General features: G+C 31.2%; 2 protein-coding genes across 3 annotated transcripts in view; one reads left to right on the top strand and one right to left on the bottom strand.

Moving 5' to 3' along the window:
- The window catches only part of RpS23 (ribosomal protein S23), a 245661-nt gene that overhangs the window by 145800 nt on the left and 85415 nt on the right, over window positions 1-14446 (top strand). The gene's annotated exons all lie outside the window — the stretch shown is intronic.
- Window positions 1-14446, bottom strand: part of LOC145319301 (uncharacterized) — an 82428-nt gene that overhangs the window by 25978 nt on the left and 42004 nt on the right. Inside the window, exons 3-7 of one of the 2 annotated variants that reach the window (XM_080161368.1) lie at window positions 12222-12270; window positions 11139-11170; window positions 9049-9141; window positions 8046-8115; window positions 5242-6048 (exon numbers count right to left, since the gene is read on the bottom strand). The exons of the other annotated variant lie outside the window; for it this stretch is intronic. Coding sequence (XP_080017494.1) covers window positions 5883-6048; window positions 8046-8115; window positions 9049-9141; window positions 11139-11170; window positions 12222-12270 — 410 coding nt within the window. The 3' untranslated portion in view covers window positions 5242-5882. Of the gene's footprint in view, window positions 1-5241; window positions 6049-8045; window positions 8116-9048; window positions 9142-11138; window positions 11171-12221; window positions 12271-14446 lie in introns of those variants that run through there. 2 annotated transcript variants of the gene reach the window in all.

The following is a 14446-nucleotide window of genomic DNA, read 5'->3' as shown; positions in this document are numbered from 1 at the left end:
CTTTTTCTGTGTAAAATATTAATGAATTACCTACCCAGTTGTAAGTGATTATTTACTTGTACTTATATGCATTTGCGTAAATAACAAAACAATTTACTCATTTTACCAGGGATCTTAAGGGATAAGACAATAAACAAAATTTACCCCTTCCGTAGATTACAATTATTGATGGAAATGATTGAACACTACTCGTTTGCAACCTACCAATCTAAAGTGTATATAAGTACCCAAAGTTTTCAAGCCAAGGAGTAACTAGGTAATAATGTTTGGGTACAAATGTAATTTACAGTTCAATATCTCCTCCCTCCCACCATTTTACTCATTATTTAAGGAGCAATGGCTTTGCTGTTTTTTTTTATTGTTTAAAGCTTGTTAAAAGTTTAATATAAAGAAGTCAGAAACTTTTTTTTACATTCATCAATAAGTAGACTTGAATTATATAATTTGGATTAAATCATCTCCTTAAGGCAGTATATTATTTGTAGATTTGAATTCAAACATTCGGATCATGGAAAGAAAACGAAGTAGCATGTTTCGTCGTATTTTCAAAGTAGCTTTTCACATATTTCTAGCCATTGTTGGGGCTCTACCCCTGTAAGGCCTAATTCATAACTGTGCAGGGCAATCATGAACATTTACCTAACCTATCAAAAGCTATTGTGAAAATACGACGAAACCCTCGGTTTCTTTCCACGGTCCAAAAATTCTAAAAATAGGCTTCTTTTATTATCAATATTTGAGTTTTCTTTTGTTGTTAGATTTCAATACAACATAGTGCCTCATTTTACAATTTAAATATTAATGCCTTATAGAGCAAAAAATGTTTATTTTTGGTTTAGTTTTGACATTTGCCTATCAATTAAAACCTTGTACACCAAGAGACTTGTTATTCATTCATTAATGCGTACTTATCATTGTCTATATATAGATAATATTTATGTTTTAAAAATAAGTGGTTTAGAGTTATAGCTATAGAGTGTACTTGGCCACATCCATAATTAAAGGAGCACAAAAACATGAACACTGTGGTTTAAAGCGCAAATGTTCGCCTTGTTTTATTAGGAATCATTTTTCCATTTAGATGACAAAAGATAATTTAGAAACTTGTTAATATTTTAAAATCTACATGTTGGACATACTGACTTTTTGGTAACGATTTATTGGATTTCTACGCTTCATAACTAAATTATCCATAAGAGATATCCGTTACTGACGTACGTACCAACTCAAATTACATGAAAGCTTTGCTACAAAAAATCTTTTTGACAATAATTTTTAAAACCAGTTTAAAATCAGTTGGGTCTAATACAATTTATTGTGTAAAACGTGTAATATATTGTGAAAAAAGCCTGTTGAGTTTATATTTTATTTATGGTTACATATAAATATCATTCATTCATTTTTCAGTTTCCATGAGAAAACATAATACAGGGTGTCCCAAAGTTAGAAAAAAAGGTTATTAAACTAAATTTTACAAATGGTTGAAGATTTTCAAAAAATATTAATCAAAGTTTAATCATTAGATTCTGGTATGAAAAAAGATGAACAATAAATTTTCCCAAAACAATATTTTTTTCTCTCATTTTGCCTTGAAGGGTGGAAAGATTTTTATATAACAAAGGCTACAAAGTTAAACTTAATAAAACCTTCCACTCTAGTTTTATCAAAAAAGGGTGAGGTTTTGTTAATCATAATGGGGTGAATTAATTTATCATCAATAGTTCTACTAATGTAACCTTAGATTTAAACAACATGTTTTAATCTTTTTTTAAATTCATTGTTTAATTGGAAAAAAGCCTAATTTAAGCGACTAAAATGTGCTTAGCATTTGAATTAAATAGAAAGATTAATGTCAATCTATAATACAAAGTAGAATGATGTCTGTCTGTCCGTCTGTCCGTCTGACCGTCTGTCCGTCTGTCTGTCTGTCCCTTAAGATCTCGGTAACCACTGAACCGATCGGATTCTACTCTTCAGGGAATATACCTACTGGTCCTGTGGTGGTTTTAGGCTATTTTCTTGGGGGGTGAGACACCCCCAACCCCCCCAAAAATAAAAAAAATCCAACCCACAAAATTTTTTTTTTTACATTTTTTGTAAAATCTCAGTAACTGCTGGTCAAATTGGGCTCTACCCTTCTGGGAATATACCTACTGGTCCTCTGGTGGTTTTAAGCTATTTTCTTGGGAGGTGGGACACTCCATCCCCCCCAAAAATAAAAAAATCCCCACTTCCAAATTTTTATTTTTTTTTATTTTTTTTAACAAAAACCAGTAATTGGGGTGGGGGAACCCCACTGCAACATGGGGCAAAGCCCCCATGAATCCCCCCCCCAAAAAAAAAATCAAAATATATTTTTTTTAATTTTAATTTTTGTGTATGCGAACAACCTAGGTCTAATTTTTTACGAATTGAAATTTTTTTGTATACGGCAAACAACCTGGGTTTAATTTGTACAAATTATAATTTTTCTGCATAAAGCGCACAACCTGGGTTTAATTTTATCACAGAGTAATTAAACAAAGAATATTTTTTTGAATATTTCTATTAAGGAGGGTTGACTTCCCAAAACTATATAGGGCGAAGCCCCTAGAGGCTAGGGACGAAGCCGCTAGTTATTTATAACTTATTTGCATTACACTCAACAATTGTGTGATATAATTGAACAAATAATAAAATGCATAAAATTCCACGAGAATTTGCCATGTCTATATGAATGTCTAACTCAAACTTTGCAAATTATAACAATATCCAAATTTTAGCACATATTTATCCTGTTAAAAAAATGCGTAATGTTTCTAGCGAAGGATCTCACTAACCGCTGAACCTATATGGTTCAACTTTACAGTAAAGCTTCTTTTGGATCTAGAGAAAGTTTCTAACTATTTTTGGGGAGGGTATCTAAAATTTCCCAAGAGAAATTACTCCTAGAAAAAAAAATCTTTTGTTTTTAAAACTTGCTAGTCACCTTCCATACCCCCCCCCCCCCCTCCTTTAGTGCCACTATGGGCTTTTAGAGAATTAGCCGCTAGTATAAAAATAAAGAAGTTACTCTATAATTCAAAATATCCGTATATGTTTGTGTAATATAATAATACTGTTAGGGGTAAAAGTTTAAGGTAGATAATTTACTTCATACATCGTTTTGTCGGTCATACTACATAAGTCCAGTGTATCAATGTAGTTATCTGCTAATATCTGCTTTATAAATAACTTCATAACAAATCCACATTGTTTTATTCTTTTCTATTTATAGATATTGTCATTCTTGTTTATTTATTTTAGTGGTATTTCTCATGATAAAAGGATATTAGTATAAAATAAAATTTATTCAAGATGGCTCTTAAAAAAAGATTGAATTAATCTATTTAGTAATCTAAAAACTTATTTTATCATATAAACAAAACATAATAATGTATTTTTCAAGTAAACCAAAACCCGCCATTTCTTTAATTATTTTTTTTTATAAAATATTGCTAACCCAGCTAGGATACTGTCAGTTTGTGCAGCCTAAATTAAATTCTAAATCCAACGATTAACAGAACTAGTTTTTTTAAATTTTAGATTTTAGAATAATTTATATTCCGATGTCCTATCCCTCCCTGGTAAAAAAGGAAATACCAGAAAATTCGGGAATAGTCCTTTTCGTAATGGGGCGATTCGTCGTATTTTTAAAATGGCTTTTTTTTATGTTATTTTAGGTTAGGTTATATTGGGTTAGGTGATTGCCCCACAGGGTTAGGAAATTGGCCCCGCAGGGTTAGAGCCCCCAGCAGGGGCTAGAAATAGGAGAAAAGTTATTGTGAAAAATACGAAGAATTGCCCCATAAGGTGCGATGTTACGAAAGGGACTATACCCGAAAATTCTTAGAAATTTAATTATTTTTTATAAACATATTGCTAACCCAGCTAGGAAACTGTCAGTTTGTGCAGCCTAAATTAAATTCTAAATACAACGATTAACAGAACTAGTTTTTTGAATATTAAATTTTAGGATAATTTAATACCACAAATTAAAAGGAAATACCACAATATTCTTGCAAATATTCATTGTGTTTAAATTTAGATTTATATTTATGAGTAATTTCTGTATCTTTGACTTTAACAAAATAATTGATAATTTATTGAAACTTTCATTTTAAATTTTTGGAGATCCAAGCAATTTTTTTTAATTTCTCATATAAATGCATAATGTTTACATAAATCAAATTTTTTTATATATTTTTACTTTAGATTTGAAGAATCGTAAAGATGTCTTTTTTTCCTATAATGATATAGAAGTCAATCTGCCAAAATGTAATGTTGGGGAAAAAAACAATTTCATTTCTAGCATTTTTACGAAGACTTGTACATTTTTATTGGGGAGGGGGGGGGGGTGAACGATTACTAAAGTTTGTTTCATTCTTTTTACATTAAAAAAAGTATTAAATGATTTTCAAGAAATAAGTGCTCAAATTTCAATAACTTTCAAACTAATTTGTTTATATTTGTGTTCTATGCATATAGAACTTTAAAAATGTCTTAGCAACTTTTTAACACAAATAACCTTTAACAAACTTTGTAAAGACTTTTTAATTTTAGAAAATATTATAATTTTTACAGTGTTATATGGTGGAGCAAACCTTCACTTACCATGTTCCGTGAAAGGTAATAAAAAAATGACGGCATTCTTGGTGGTGATTTATAATTACGAACACTCAACATATTCTTTTCAATATTCTCCGTCACCTTTCATGAGAGAGTACGAGAGCAATACGACGGAGCAACGGAGATTCTCCCTTGAAAATGGTTTCTGTTGTAAATAGAAATGTGCGAGGCTCACACCTACTAGAGTAGAATAGGTTGAATACTTGTCGTATTATAGACAGCTTTCCGCGGGTAATGAAACGATAAATTATATGATTAATTCTTGTTTTGTTGGCCCCGAGAGGCCGAAGGCACGGGCTAAAAAAAACTAAGATTTATATTTAGTAATTAAGTTGTTTTTAATAAATAAAATAATAGTCCTTTCATATTTGCATTTTTCAAATAGAAAATCTATAATCAAGAATGTTTGTTTTGCGGGGGGGGGGGGAGGGGTTTAGTCAAGTTTAAATTCGAGGGTAAAATTTACGTAGTGCAGGTATTTTCATTCTCTAAATTATTTGAATGGGTTCATAAGGTTTTAGTGAAGTGGAGAACATACCCTCTAAAAGAATTGATAATCCTAACTTTTTAATTAGGATTCAAATGAACTCACTATAGCATATAAAAATTTATTTAATTTGATAACTATAAAAGGTATTGAGCTTATGATGATATGTAGGCAAAAATTACAATCTTTTTATATCTTAACTAACTACACAAACATGTTTTATACAAGTTTCGTACATTTTAGTTAATCTTTATAATTTTTATGATAAATAATACTAAAGACACAATATAGGATTGTAAAAAATCTAGAGTTTTTTTTATAAAATCACTCATTTAGCTAGATAATTTCTGTAATATAAATACTTTTAACTAACATCATTTTGGGTATATATAGAATGAAAAAATTAAATTGCAAAGATAATTCTATCTGAATTATTCTATGGGAAAAAGATTAAGGTGCAAGATAATATGAAAAAAATACAATCTTTTAACAACAACAAAAAACTATTAATTAAATTCTAAGGTTTGTTTCGATGAGATAATGTTAATAAAATCACAAATATGTTTATTAACAAGGATGACAGCATCCCTTAAAAGGATACACAATAAGTATTTGTATATTGTTCATAACTTTATAGTCCATTTTTACTGTAGAATATAAAAATATATTAGAAATAACTGTAATAAAAACATTCATATTTGAGCTCCACATTCAAAAATAACTGTCTCTGATTGGATAAAAATATTTATCACGTGATATCAGTGGAGAGGTTGCGTGAGTGATCAGCTGATTGTGTTGAAATATTGTTGAAAGTTTGATTGATTGATTGACTCTGTGTTGGGGGCAGTGTGGTGTTGTGGGTTGATATTGTGGTCGGTACATGGGTGGAATAATTATCGGGAGTTTCATCTTCACTAAAAACAAAGAATAATGTTAAGTATCACACAAAATGGGCATTCAATTGCATAGACATTACTATTGTAAAGGGTGAGTCTGGTGAAAACTGCATATAAAGACCTGGAATTTTATACACCTGGTTTTGTAATTTTCTATTCTATCCTAATGTATAAAGTAGTAAGGTTTTTATTTGTCTGAAACTTTAAATTTTGATAAAACAGAACTGATTTAGTTCTCACTTATAGGGAAGCTTCAAATAGGTCTTGAGAAGGGTTTAGGCTATTTTCTTTTAAAATTTAAAGCTGTTTTCTAACCCCATCTTGCCCCTTTGAAGAATGAGTTCAAGTTCGGTTTGTAATAAATTATTAGGGCATCTTTAAAACATTGTTATATAGTTGCCTCATTGCTAATCAAGTTAAATTAATAAAAATAAAAACAATCTACATATTTCCAGTGCATATAGGACTTTCTAAAAATATCTATCTTTCCCTAACTTCTATGAATTGTAATAGAGAGTAGGGTCATCCAAAACTATCCATCCCTCTAAAAACTGTATAACTCTAACTTATTTCAAGCCTATGCCTAAAAAACAAATATGGGATGGTGCATTAGTTCGTTATCAACGCAAATGAAATAGCTGTGTGTGTGTGTAGATAAAGTATAAAATAAAATTCAGGGAGCTAGTCTAAAGTAAAATAGAACTTTTTATGAACCAATATATTAATAGCTTTTGTCTCCCAAAATTATTTTATTTTTTACTCTAGTAATTTGAATTTTTCAGAAAGCTATTGTTGGGTTTGCCTCAGACAGATTTTAGGATGTGTTGTTTGCATTTTTTATTAAAGTGTAAAAATTTTATTTGAAAATATCATTTTATCATTCCTTATTAAAATTCTAAATAAATTCAGTACAAGTAAATAAGCATTTGGGTAACATTCTATCAATTCTTCTTGTTCCATGTTAATAGAATAATGTTTTTGTACTTTTTAGCATATAATAGTACATTGAGGTGTTTCAATTAATTTTAAAATTTGAAATGCAACATTTCATTTATAAACTACCAAATGAATAATTTTTACCTACCCACTTTCCAAACAATAATCCCTTTATTTTTGTTTTTTTATATATAGTATTTTTTTAATGTAAAACTCTGGGCAGATTTGATAATTAAGCTGTTGTGATCGAACACCTTTTTAAATTATTTCTTATTTTTATTTAGAAGCAGACAATCTAAAAATTTTTCTTTGATTTTAGATGCCATGTTTTTTATATCAGCATCCGCCAATTGCCTATTGGTTGATATTACTTGGGATCGTTTGCCAGTGACATCATTTAATTAGGAATTGGTAAAATATGCAATATCCCTTTCGAATCTAGGTCCGGACCTAATTAATGGCCAGGTTTCTTATTCCTTATCCCTGCCCAAAACTAAATGTTTGTATCTCCAACTAATATAGATAATAATAGGGCTCCCCAAAACTATCTATCCATATCTCCAAATTACATTTGTAAAGACAGGGCTCCCCAAACTATCTGTCTATATCTCCAACATATATATAGAATAATAGGGATCACCAAAGCCAAAACTATCTGTCTATATCTTCAATTTATATTTATAATGACAGGGCTCCCCAAAACTATCCATCCATATCTCCAATTTATATTTATAATGACAGGGCTCCCCAAAACTATCTATCCATATCTCCAATTTATATTTATAATGACAGGGCTCCCCAAAACTATCTATCAATATCTCCAATTTATATTTATAATGACAGGGCTCCCCAAAACTATCTATCCATATCTCCAATTTATATTTATAATGACAGGGCTCCCCAAAACTATCTATCCATGTCTCCAATTTATATTTATAATGACAGGGCTCCCCAAAACTATGTATCTATATCTCCAACTTATATTCATAATAATTGGGCTCCCCAACACTATCTATCTATCTGTTTACATTTATGAATAATGATAGGGCTCCCCAAGACTAACTATTTGTTCTCCTAACCTGTATGAATAATCAGGTAGGTACATCTTTAATAATAGGGCTCCCCAAAACACAAAAAAGCCAATCATACCTGAAATTAAAGAATGGTAATAAGAAAAGTAAAATATTTTCAATTATCTAAAAACTTTGGTTACTATAGTAATTTACAGTCAAATATCCACTCCCTCTCTGTAACATTTCCATCAGTATTAGACAAATGCTTTGGTAAAGTCAAATGTACACAAATAGGACTTAAATTTAATAGTTGCGTATTTTTATGGGAGATGAAACCACGAGGTCTTATTTAGGTTTAACCAAATCTTGCTGATGATATGCATATTATATAGTCAAAAGCCCTTCAAACAACCAACTTATAGATTGCACAACCTTTCTCTGGAAGTCCTAAGTATGCATTGTGATATTGCATCTGTTATGGGCCAGGGCAGTCTAAGTATTAGTGTCACGCACCTGACACAGCAGAAATAGGAACAATTTTAAATATTTTTAGTTAGGACGCAGTGTTGAGCCGAGATTAAACCCTTCCACCTTTCCGACAACGAGCGGACAGTTATTATTTTTTTCTGGACGGACCAATGCAGGTTTAATTACAACAATTATTTCCCAAAATAAAACTTACACCTATCACTGACAAAATTTAACACGTTCAACTTTGGGGTTAAGATTATGTATATCTCTGAATTAGAGAGTTATTTACTTATAATTCTTATTTAAAAGTAATACGATGTGTGTATGTGTGTGTGGTGATCGTCTGTACCGAGGGATATCGTTAAACCGATATGACATGGTTCTCCTTTATAGTGAAGCCTAATAAAAAGTCTATTCAAATATTTAGGAAGGGTAAGGCCATCCTCCTTAGAAAAAATTGCTTTCAGATAAGAATAACCTTAATATATTTTTTCCTTTGGCATTTATATTTGAAAAGTTGTGGTTCGACATCAACCTCCCTCACCCTCCCCCCCCCCCACCCCTTTCATCAAATGCCTCTAGAGGTCTCTAGTATTACCTAAAGTAAAATATATGGAGAAATTGTAAAGAAATGCACATCGTCGTTCTTGTTCCGGGGGCTCCGGGTCCTCCGGGGGCTTCCGTACACGAACTAAAAATGAACAAGTATAAATTTATTGGAAAAAAGGATGACAACATCCACAAAAGCGAACTCTGGAACTGTAGGACAAACGGACATTAATACTTGTAGTGTCAGAACTATATAATCAGAATATAAATGTATTTGTTGAAAAATTGCTTAAATAAAGGATACTGTATAGGGGCAAACTTAAATTTTAAGACTTGATTATAGAGATGCTCCGCTTATAACATTGTACTTTGTTGTCCTAGGAATCAGTGTTCCAAAAATCAATCGGATAATCATACAACATAAAAATTTGTTGTTAAAAAGGTAAAAATCAACATGTTGAAAATAGACGTACGGACATTATGGTAACGATTGAGTTAAAATTAGTGAGAAAATGCCTCCACAAAAATGACGTAATACGATAAAAATGGAAATGAGGGTCAGTGTTAAATTTTACCATTGGTCAATTACAGTGTATACTGGCCTCTCATTGGTCAATTTTATTGTGTGACGTCATTTTTTAAGCTGTCTTAAAATTAATTTTCTGACCACAGAGTTAAACAAGACGCTCATTAGTCAAAGTGATCTTGATACAAAATAGCATGAAATAGCAGCCGAGAGAATCCACCTCGTTCTAGACGGAAATCAATCGGTTTCGAAGCGATACTGGAATAAATTTTCCTTAGGGAAAATACCTCTATACATTCATTAAGTAACTAAACAACAAAGAAATAAAAGAAAAGGTGCGCAATATAAAGTAAGAACAGGGAAAAGTATATCCAAGAACGAAAAAGTCTTTTTAGGTGGGACTAGGGGGGTAAAAACCCACATGTTGGCTAGTATGTATAAAAAATACATGATTTGGACTTAGAACCACGAAGCGAAGCGCAAAAAAATATTTTGGGGGATTTTAAGAGTTGTGGGGTTTTACCCCACTCCCCCGTAACTCTTGTAAATGCAAACTTAGAGGTAAATTTTTATAGGGAGGAGATATCTAACAAGTAACGTGTTATACGCGGAAAATGTAGAAAATTTTTAAAAAAAATTATATCTAAAATAAACCTTTCGGCATAAATTGTCATTAAATCCCTATATATGGCATTTTTGTTAATTATTAGTAAACGTTTAAAAACTTTAAAATCATTTTTAGGCAATATATGTAATCTACTCGGTCAGACGTAAGAACAGAAATTTGCATAGAAAATGTACGCTGCTAAAAATGAAAATGCGTCAATATTTGAAGCCTTTTTTGTCTATTGGGCCTTTGTTAGTGTAACTTTTTGTATAAGAGCTATTGAGAATATTTTCTTTTACTATTCAAGCGTTTTATAATTGGAGATTTGGAATCAAGTCGGATATATGAAAAGAGGACTGAAATAAATTGAAAATAAGGCGGGCGAGAGGGTTATTCGTTTGTTGGTTTAGTACATAAGAAGGTTAGGTAATAATGGGTACAAGGCAGCCCCGCAGGGTTATGGCAACGAAGGTATAGGCCTAACAGGTGCCCCCCCCCCCCTTATTATGTCATGATAGGCACTTTTAGGGGGAAAACAAAAAGTGTGACCTTATTATACCAGACTTGATCCTATATTTGTATTATTAAATAATTTAGACATTGAACTCGAATGTATTACTACCTCTTATGACTACAAGTACTTCAGTGTATGTCCAAGTTTAGAAAGTTAAAGGAAATTATTTTCTCAAAGGATTTTAACAAGGAACGTTGAGAGAAAATGCCGATAAATTTTGGAGTCACGTCTACGTTAATATTTCCAGTATGGCTTCGAAACCGAATTATATCCGCTGGATCAGAACCGATTCACAGTCATACTGAAAAATCATGTTTAGCATCGCTAAAAAATATGAATCATAAAATTAATTCCAGTTTTGTTAGACCGGTCGGGGGTTACATAACTGGATTTAATCTTATAAACTTTCATTTTAATACCCGCGGAAAACTATTACCATTCACACGAAAACAAGGGGTAAAAATGAGATATTTAGAAAATTTACAAAATCACCTGATCTTCGAACTGATATCTCTCGCCGCACTAAGCAATTTTAACTTTTTATTTATTATTATAATACCAAAATATTTTAACAAGAAGCATAATTTTATCAAAACAAAAAATCCTTACCACTTTAAAAAATAATAATTTCTTAATGTCCTATCCACATTTTTTAAAGCAAAGGTTTTCTACATTAAGTTATTAGTAACAGTACGCCAGTAGGGCAGATATAGATTCGTTAAAGTTTCTACTGCTGCTATGTAAATTGCGCGACAGTAGGGACAAGTATTGACCAATAACAGACTCAATACATTACTGTACACACTTCCAGATAATAGTTTATTTCGTCCTCTAGAGATTATACAACAAAACGGACAAGTATGTCCATAAGTAGCTAAAGAGCATGAAAAATTTACAATATTTATGAAGAAAAAAAAATGTAGAATAAGAAGTAAGAGAAAGGGATAAATAGGAAAATTTAAAGAGAGAAAAAAGGAAATATTAAAAGAGAGAAAGAGTCATGCTAAAAATTCTTTAACAAGGATGACAACATCCATAAAAGCGAAGCTCTAAAACGATATGACAGACGAATATCAACTTTTGTTGAGTTTCAGAACTGAATATTGCAAAATATGAAAATAAAAGGTTTGACAAAATTATACGTAAATTTGTTGCAAAATTTGTTAAATACAGAATTCTGTTTAAGGACCTACTGACATTTTTAATACTTGATTATAGAGATGCTTCGCTCATAATATTGTACCTTATTGTAATAGGAATCAGTAATCAAAAAATCTGATCGATCGGATGATTTTATCACATAAAAAATTGTTATTAAAAAAAGTACAAAAATCAACATGTTTAAAATGAACGTACGGACATTCTGGTAACGATTATAGAGTTGCTACGCTTTCTAAGTCGTACCTATAGCTACTACAGGAATCACCATGCAAAGTTTGAAATCGATAGGACAATTTTAACATGCCTAAATTAACCAATAAAAGCTAACTATCTCGGACGGACGTACGGACGGACGTTCGGACCGACCCTAATTATAGAAAAGCTTCGCTTTTAAAAATAAAATGTTAAATTCCTTGAATTGGTATCCGGTTTGCTCCTTGTTGCTCCTGCTCCGGTGCCCGAACTAAAAATAAAAACAATAGGATCATGGAAAGAAAACGAAGTAGCGGGTTTCGTCGTATTTTCCAGGTATAAGGTATAACCAACAAGCAAAATAAATCTAAAATAATATTTGGGGGCAAATGGAGAGGTCGTCAATTTTACATTGTGTTGCCCCCCAACGACATCTGAAAGACACGTATAGGTTTCGTGATTTTTCCCCCGAATTAATTTCGTTATTGGTATAAGCTGCGTATTTTCACAGTTATATCGCATTGTATTATAGTCCGCGGTTAGTAAAATGAAACACAAAGATCAAAGGGAATGAATATAGAACGCGTGGATAATGTGACGGTATTTTTGTTGTCATTTCAGGTTGCTAATACAGTCCTCAGACATTGGTCAATAGGATCATACATGTTCAAAGGAGTAGATTGGGTAAAGTCATAAGGGGGTTGGGTAACGTTATATTAGCCATCTGTAAGAAACATTTAATCAGGGCATGCGAGAATCTCAATCCACGTATTCTATGTACATTTCTGAGGTAAAGTGCTTTTATTCCTGTTATTCCATTCAAATATAACAACAGTAAAACAAATATTTAATATTATAAAACTTATCATAGTTTACATAAAATAGTCATTTATTAATATATATATAATATCAAATATGCATTTAAATATTAAGAAAATATTCATTTTTATACGTCGAGACGGATAAAAGATATTTCTACGTGATTTGGCAAAATATAATTACACATTTTTATTGTGTTAAGTTATTATTAATTGCATAGTAATATTAAAATTATTTTTGCACTAATCTAAAAATAAATTGAAGTTCATTAAACCCCAGCAAAAAAAAATGACATTAAATATTAAAAATGTATTTTAGTAACTAATTCAACTCTTTGCGTAGTGAATGTTAGTCTGTCTGTTAGTTTGATAGATGGTCCGTAATTCTGTTGTTCTTCGTTCGTTTATAATTGAATGTTGACATATTTTATTAGAATTTAGAGGCCCCAGTTTTGATATTTAAAAGAGAAGCATTTTTTTTCGATGAGCTTTTTTCTAGGGGCAATTGAATGGTGGTGGCACCCTCCCCCGAAATAGTAATAAACCTTCCGAAAAAAAACTATGAGAAGCTTCACTGTGAAAAAAAACATATCAGTTCAGCGTTTGGCGAGATCTGTTCTTACACAGACAGACAGACACACATACATCCTGTTACTTTGATATTAGGATAAACGTTTTGGACAAAATTATGTTTTACCTTAATGATTCTTAATGTTTTGTGACAAAAAATAGTCCTAATATTTATTTATCATAATAGATTGACCGAGTAAAGTTATTTTTATCATTTGTCTACCAGGTTAAATGTATTTTGCTGTTAATTTGGCATTGCTACAAAAGACCTACCCCAACAAAAATACCTATTCTACAAAAAACCTACACCTACAAAGGACCTACACCTACAAAAGACCTACACCTACAAAATACCTACAACTACAAAAGGGTCGATTTTTTTAAGCAAGGTTGTATCAGGTTCGAGACCATGTAGCCAACACAGACTTTGGACAGACGGAATTTCATAATTCAGCCTGTGGACACAGTTATTCAACAAATAATAAATTTCGGTTTTGAATTTTATGCCTGTGTTTTAACGCCATATTGGATACCTTTAAAATTCGAAGATTTTTTTCCCAAAATTGGAAGATTTTTATGTAATTATTTCATTACATTGTTACAAAAATAATAACTTTCTGCTTATTCAACAAATGTCTCGTAATTGTGTCGTTTATAATCTAATTATAAAATTCATATCATTAATTTGATAAATACCGATAGACCATTTGCAGCATTAGACCTTTTTGCAATTCGATTTTTTTGTGGGGGTAGGTCTTTTGTAGATGTAGGTTCTTTGTAGATTAGGTCTTTTATAAGTAGGTCTTTTGTAAAGTAGGTCTTTTGTATCAACGACGTTAATTTTAGCAGGAATAAGGTATGGCCAACAAGCGAAATAAATCTGAAATAATATTTGAGGGGCAGATAGAAAGGTTGTCAATTTCACTAAGTTTTGCCCCCTAACGACAGCTGAAAATCACGTATAGGTTTCGTGATTTTTTTCGATTTATTTTCTCGGCTGCTACTTCTGATAACCATTAGGCAAACTTTGGCCCTCCAAGATGAGAATTCTCTGAAATA

The sequence above is a fragment of the Acartia tonsa genome, chromosome 5 (genome assembly GCF_053477335.1).
Source record: "Acartia tonsa isolate MP-2025a chromosome 5, ASM5347733v1, whole genome shotgun sequence".
Taxonomy (NCBI): Eukaryota; Metazoa; Arthropoda; class Copepoda; order Calanoida; family Acartiidae; genus Acartia; species Acartia tonsa.
The sequence above is the reverse complement of the archived record's forward strand: the minus strand, read 5'-3'. Positions and strand labels throughout refer to the sequence as shown.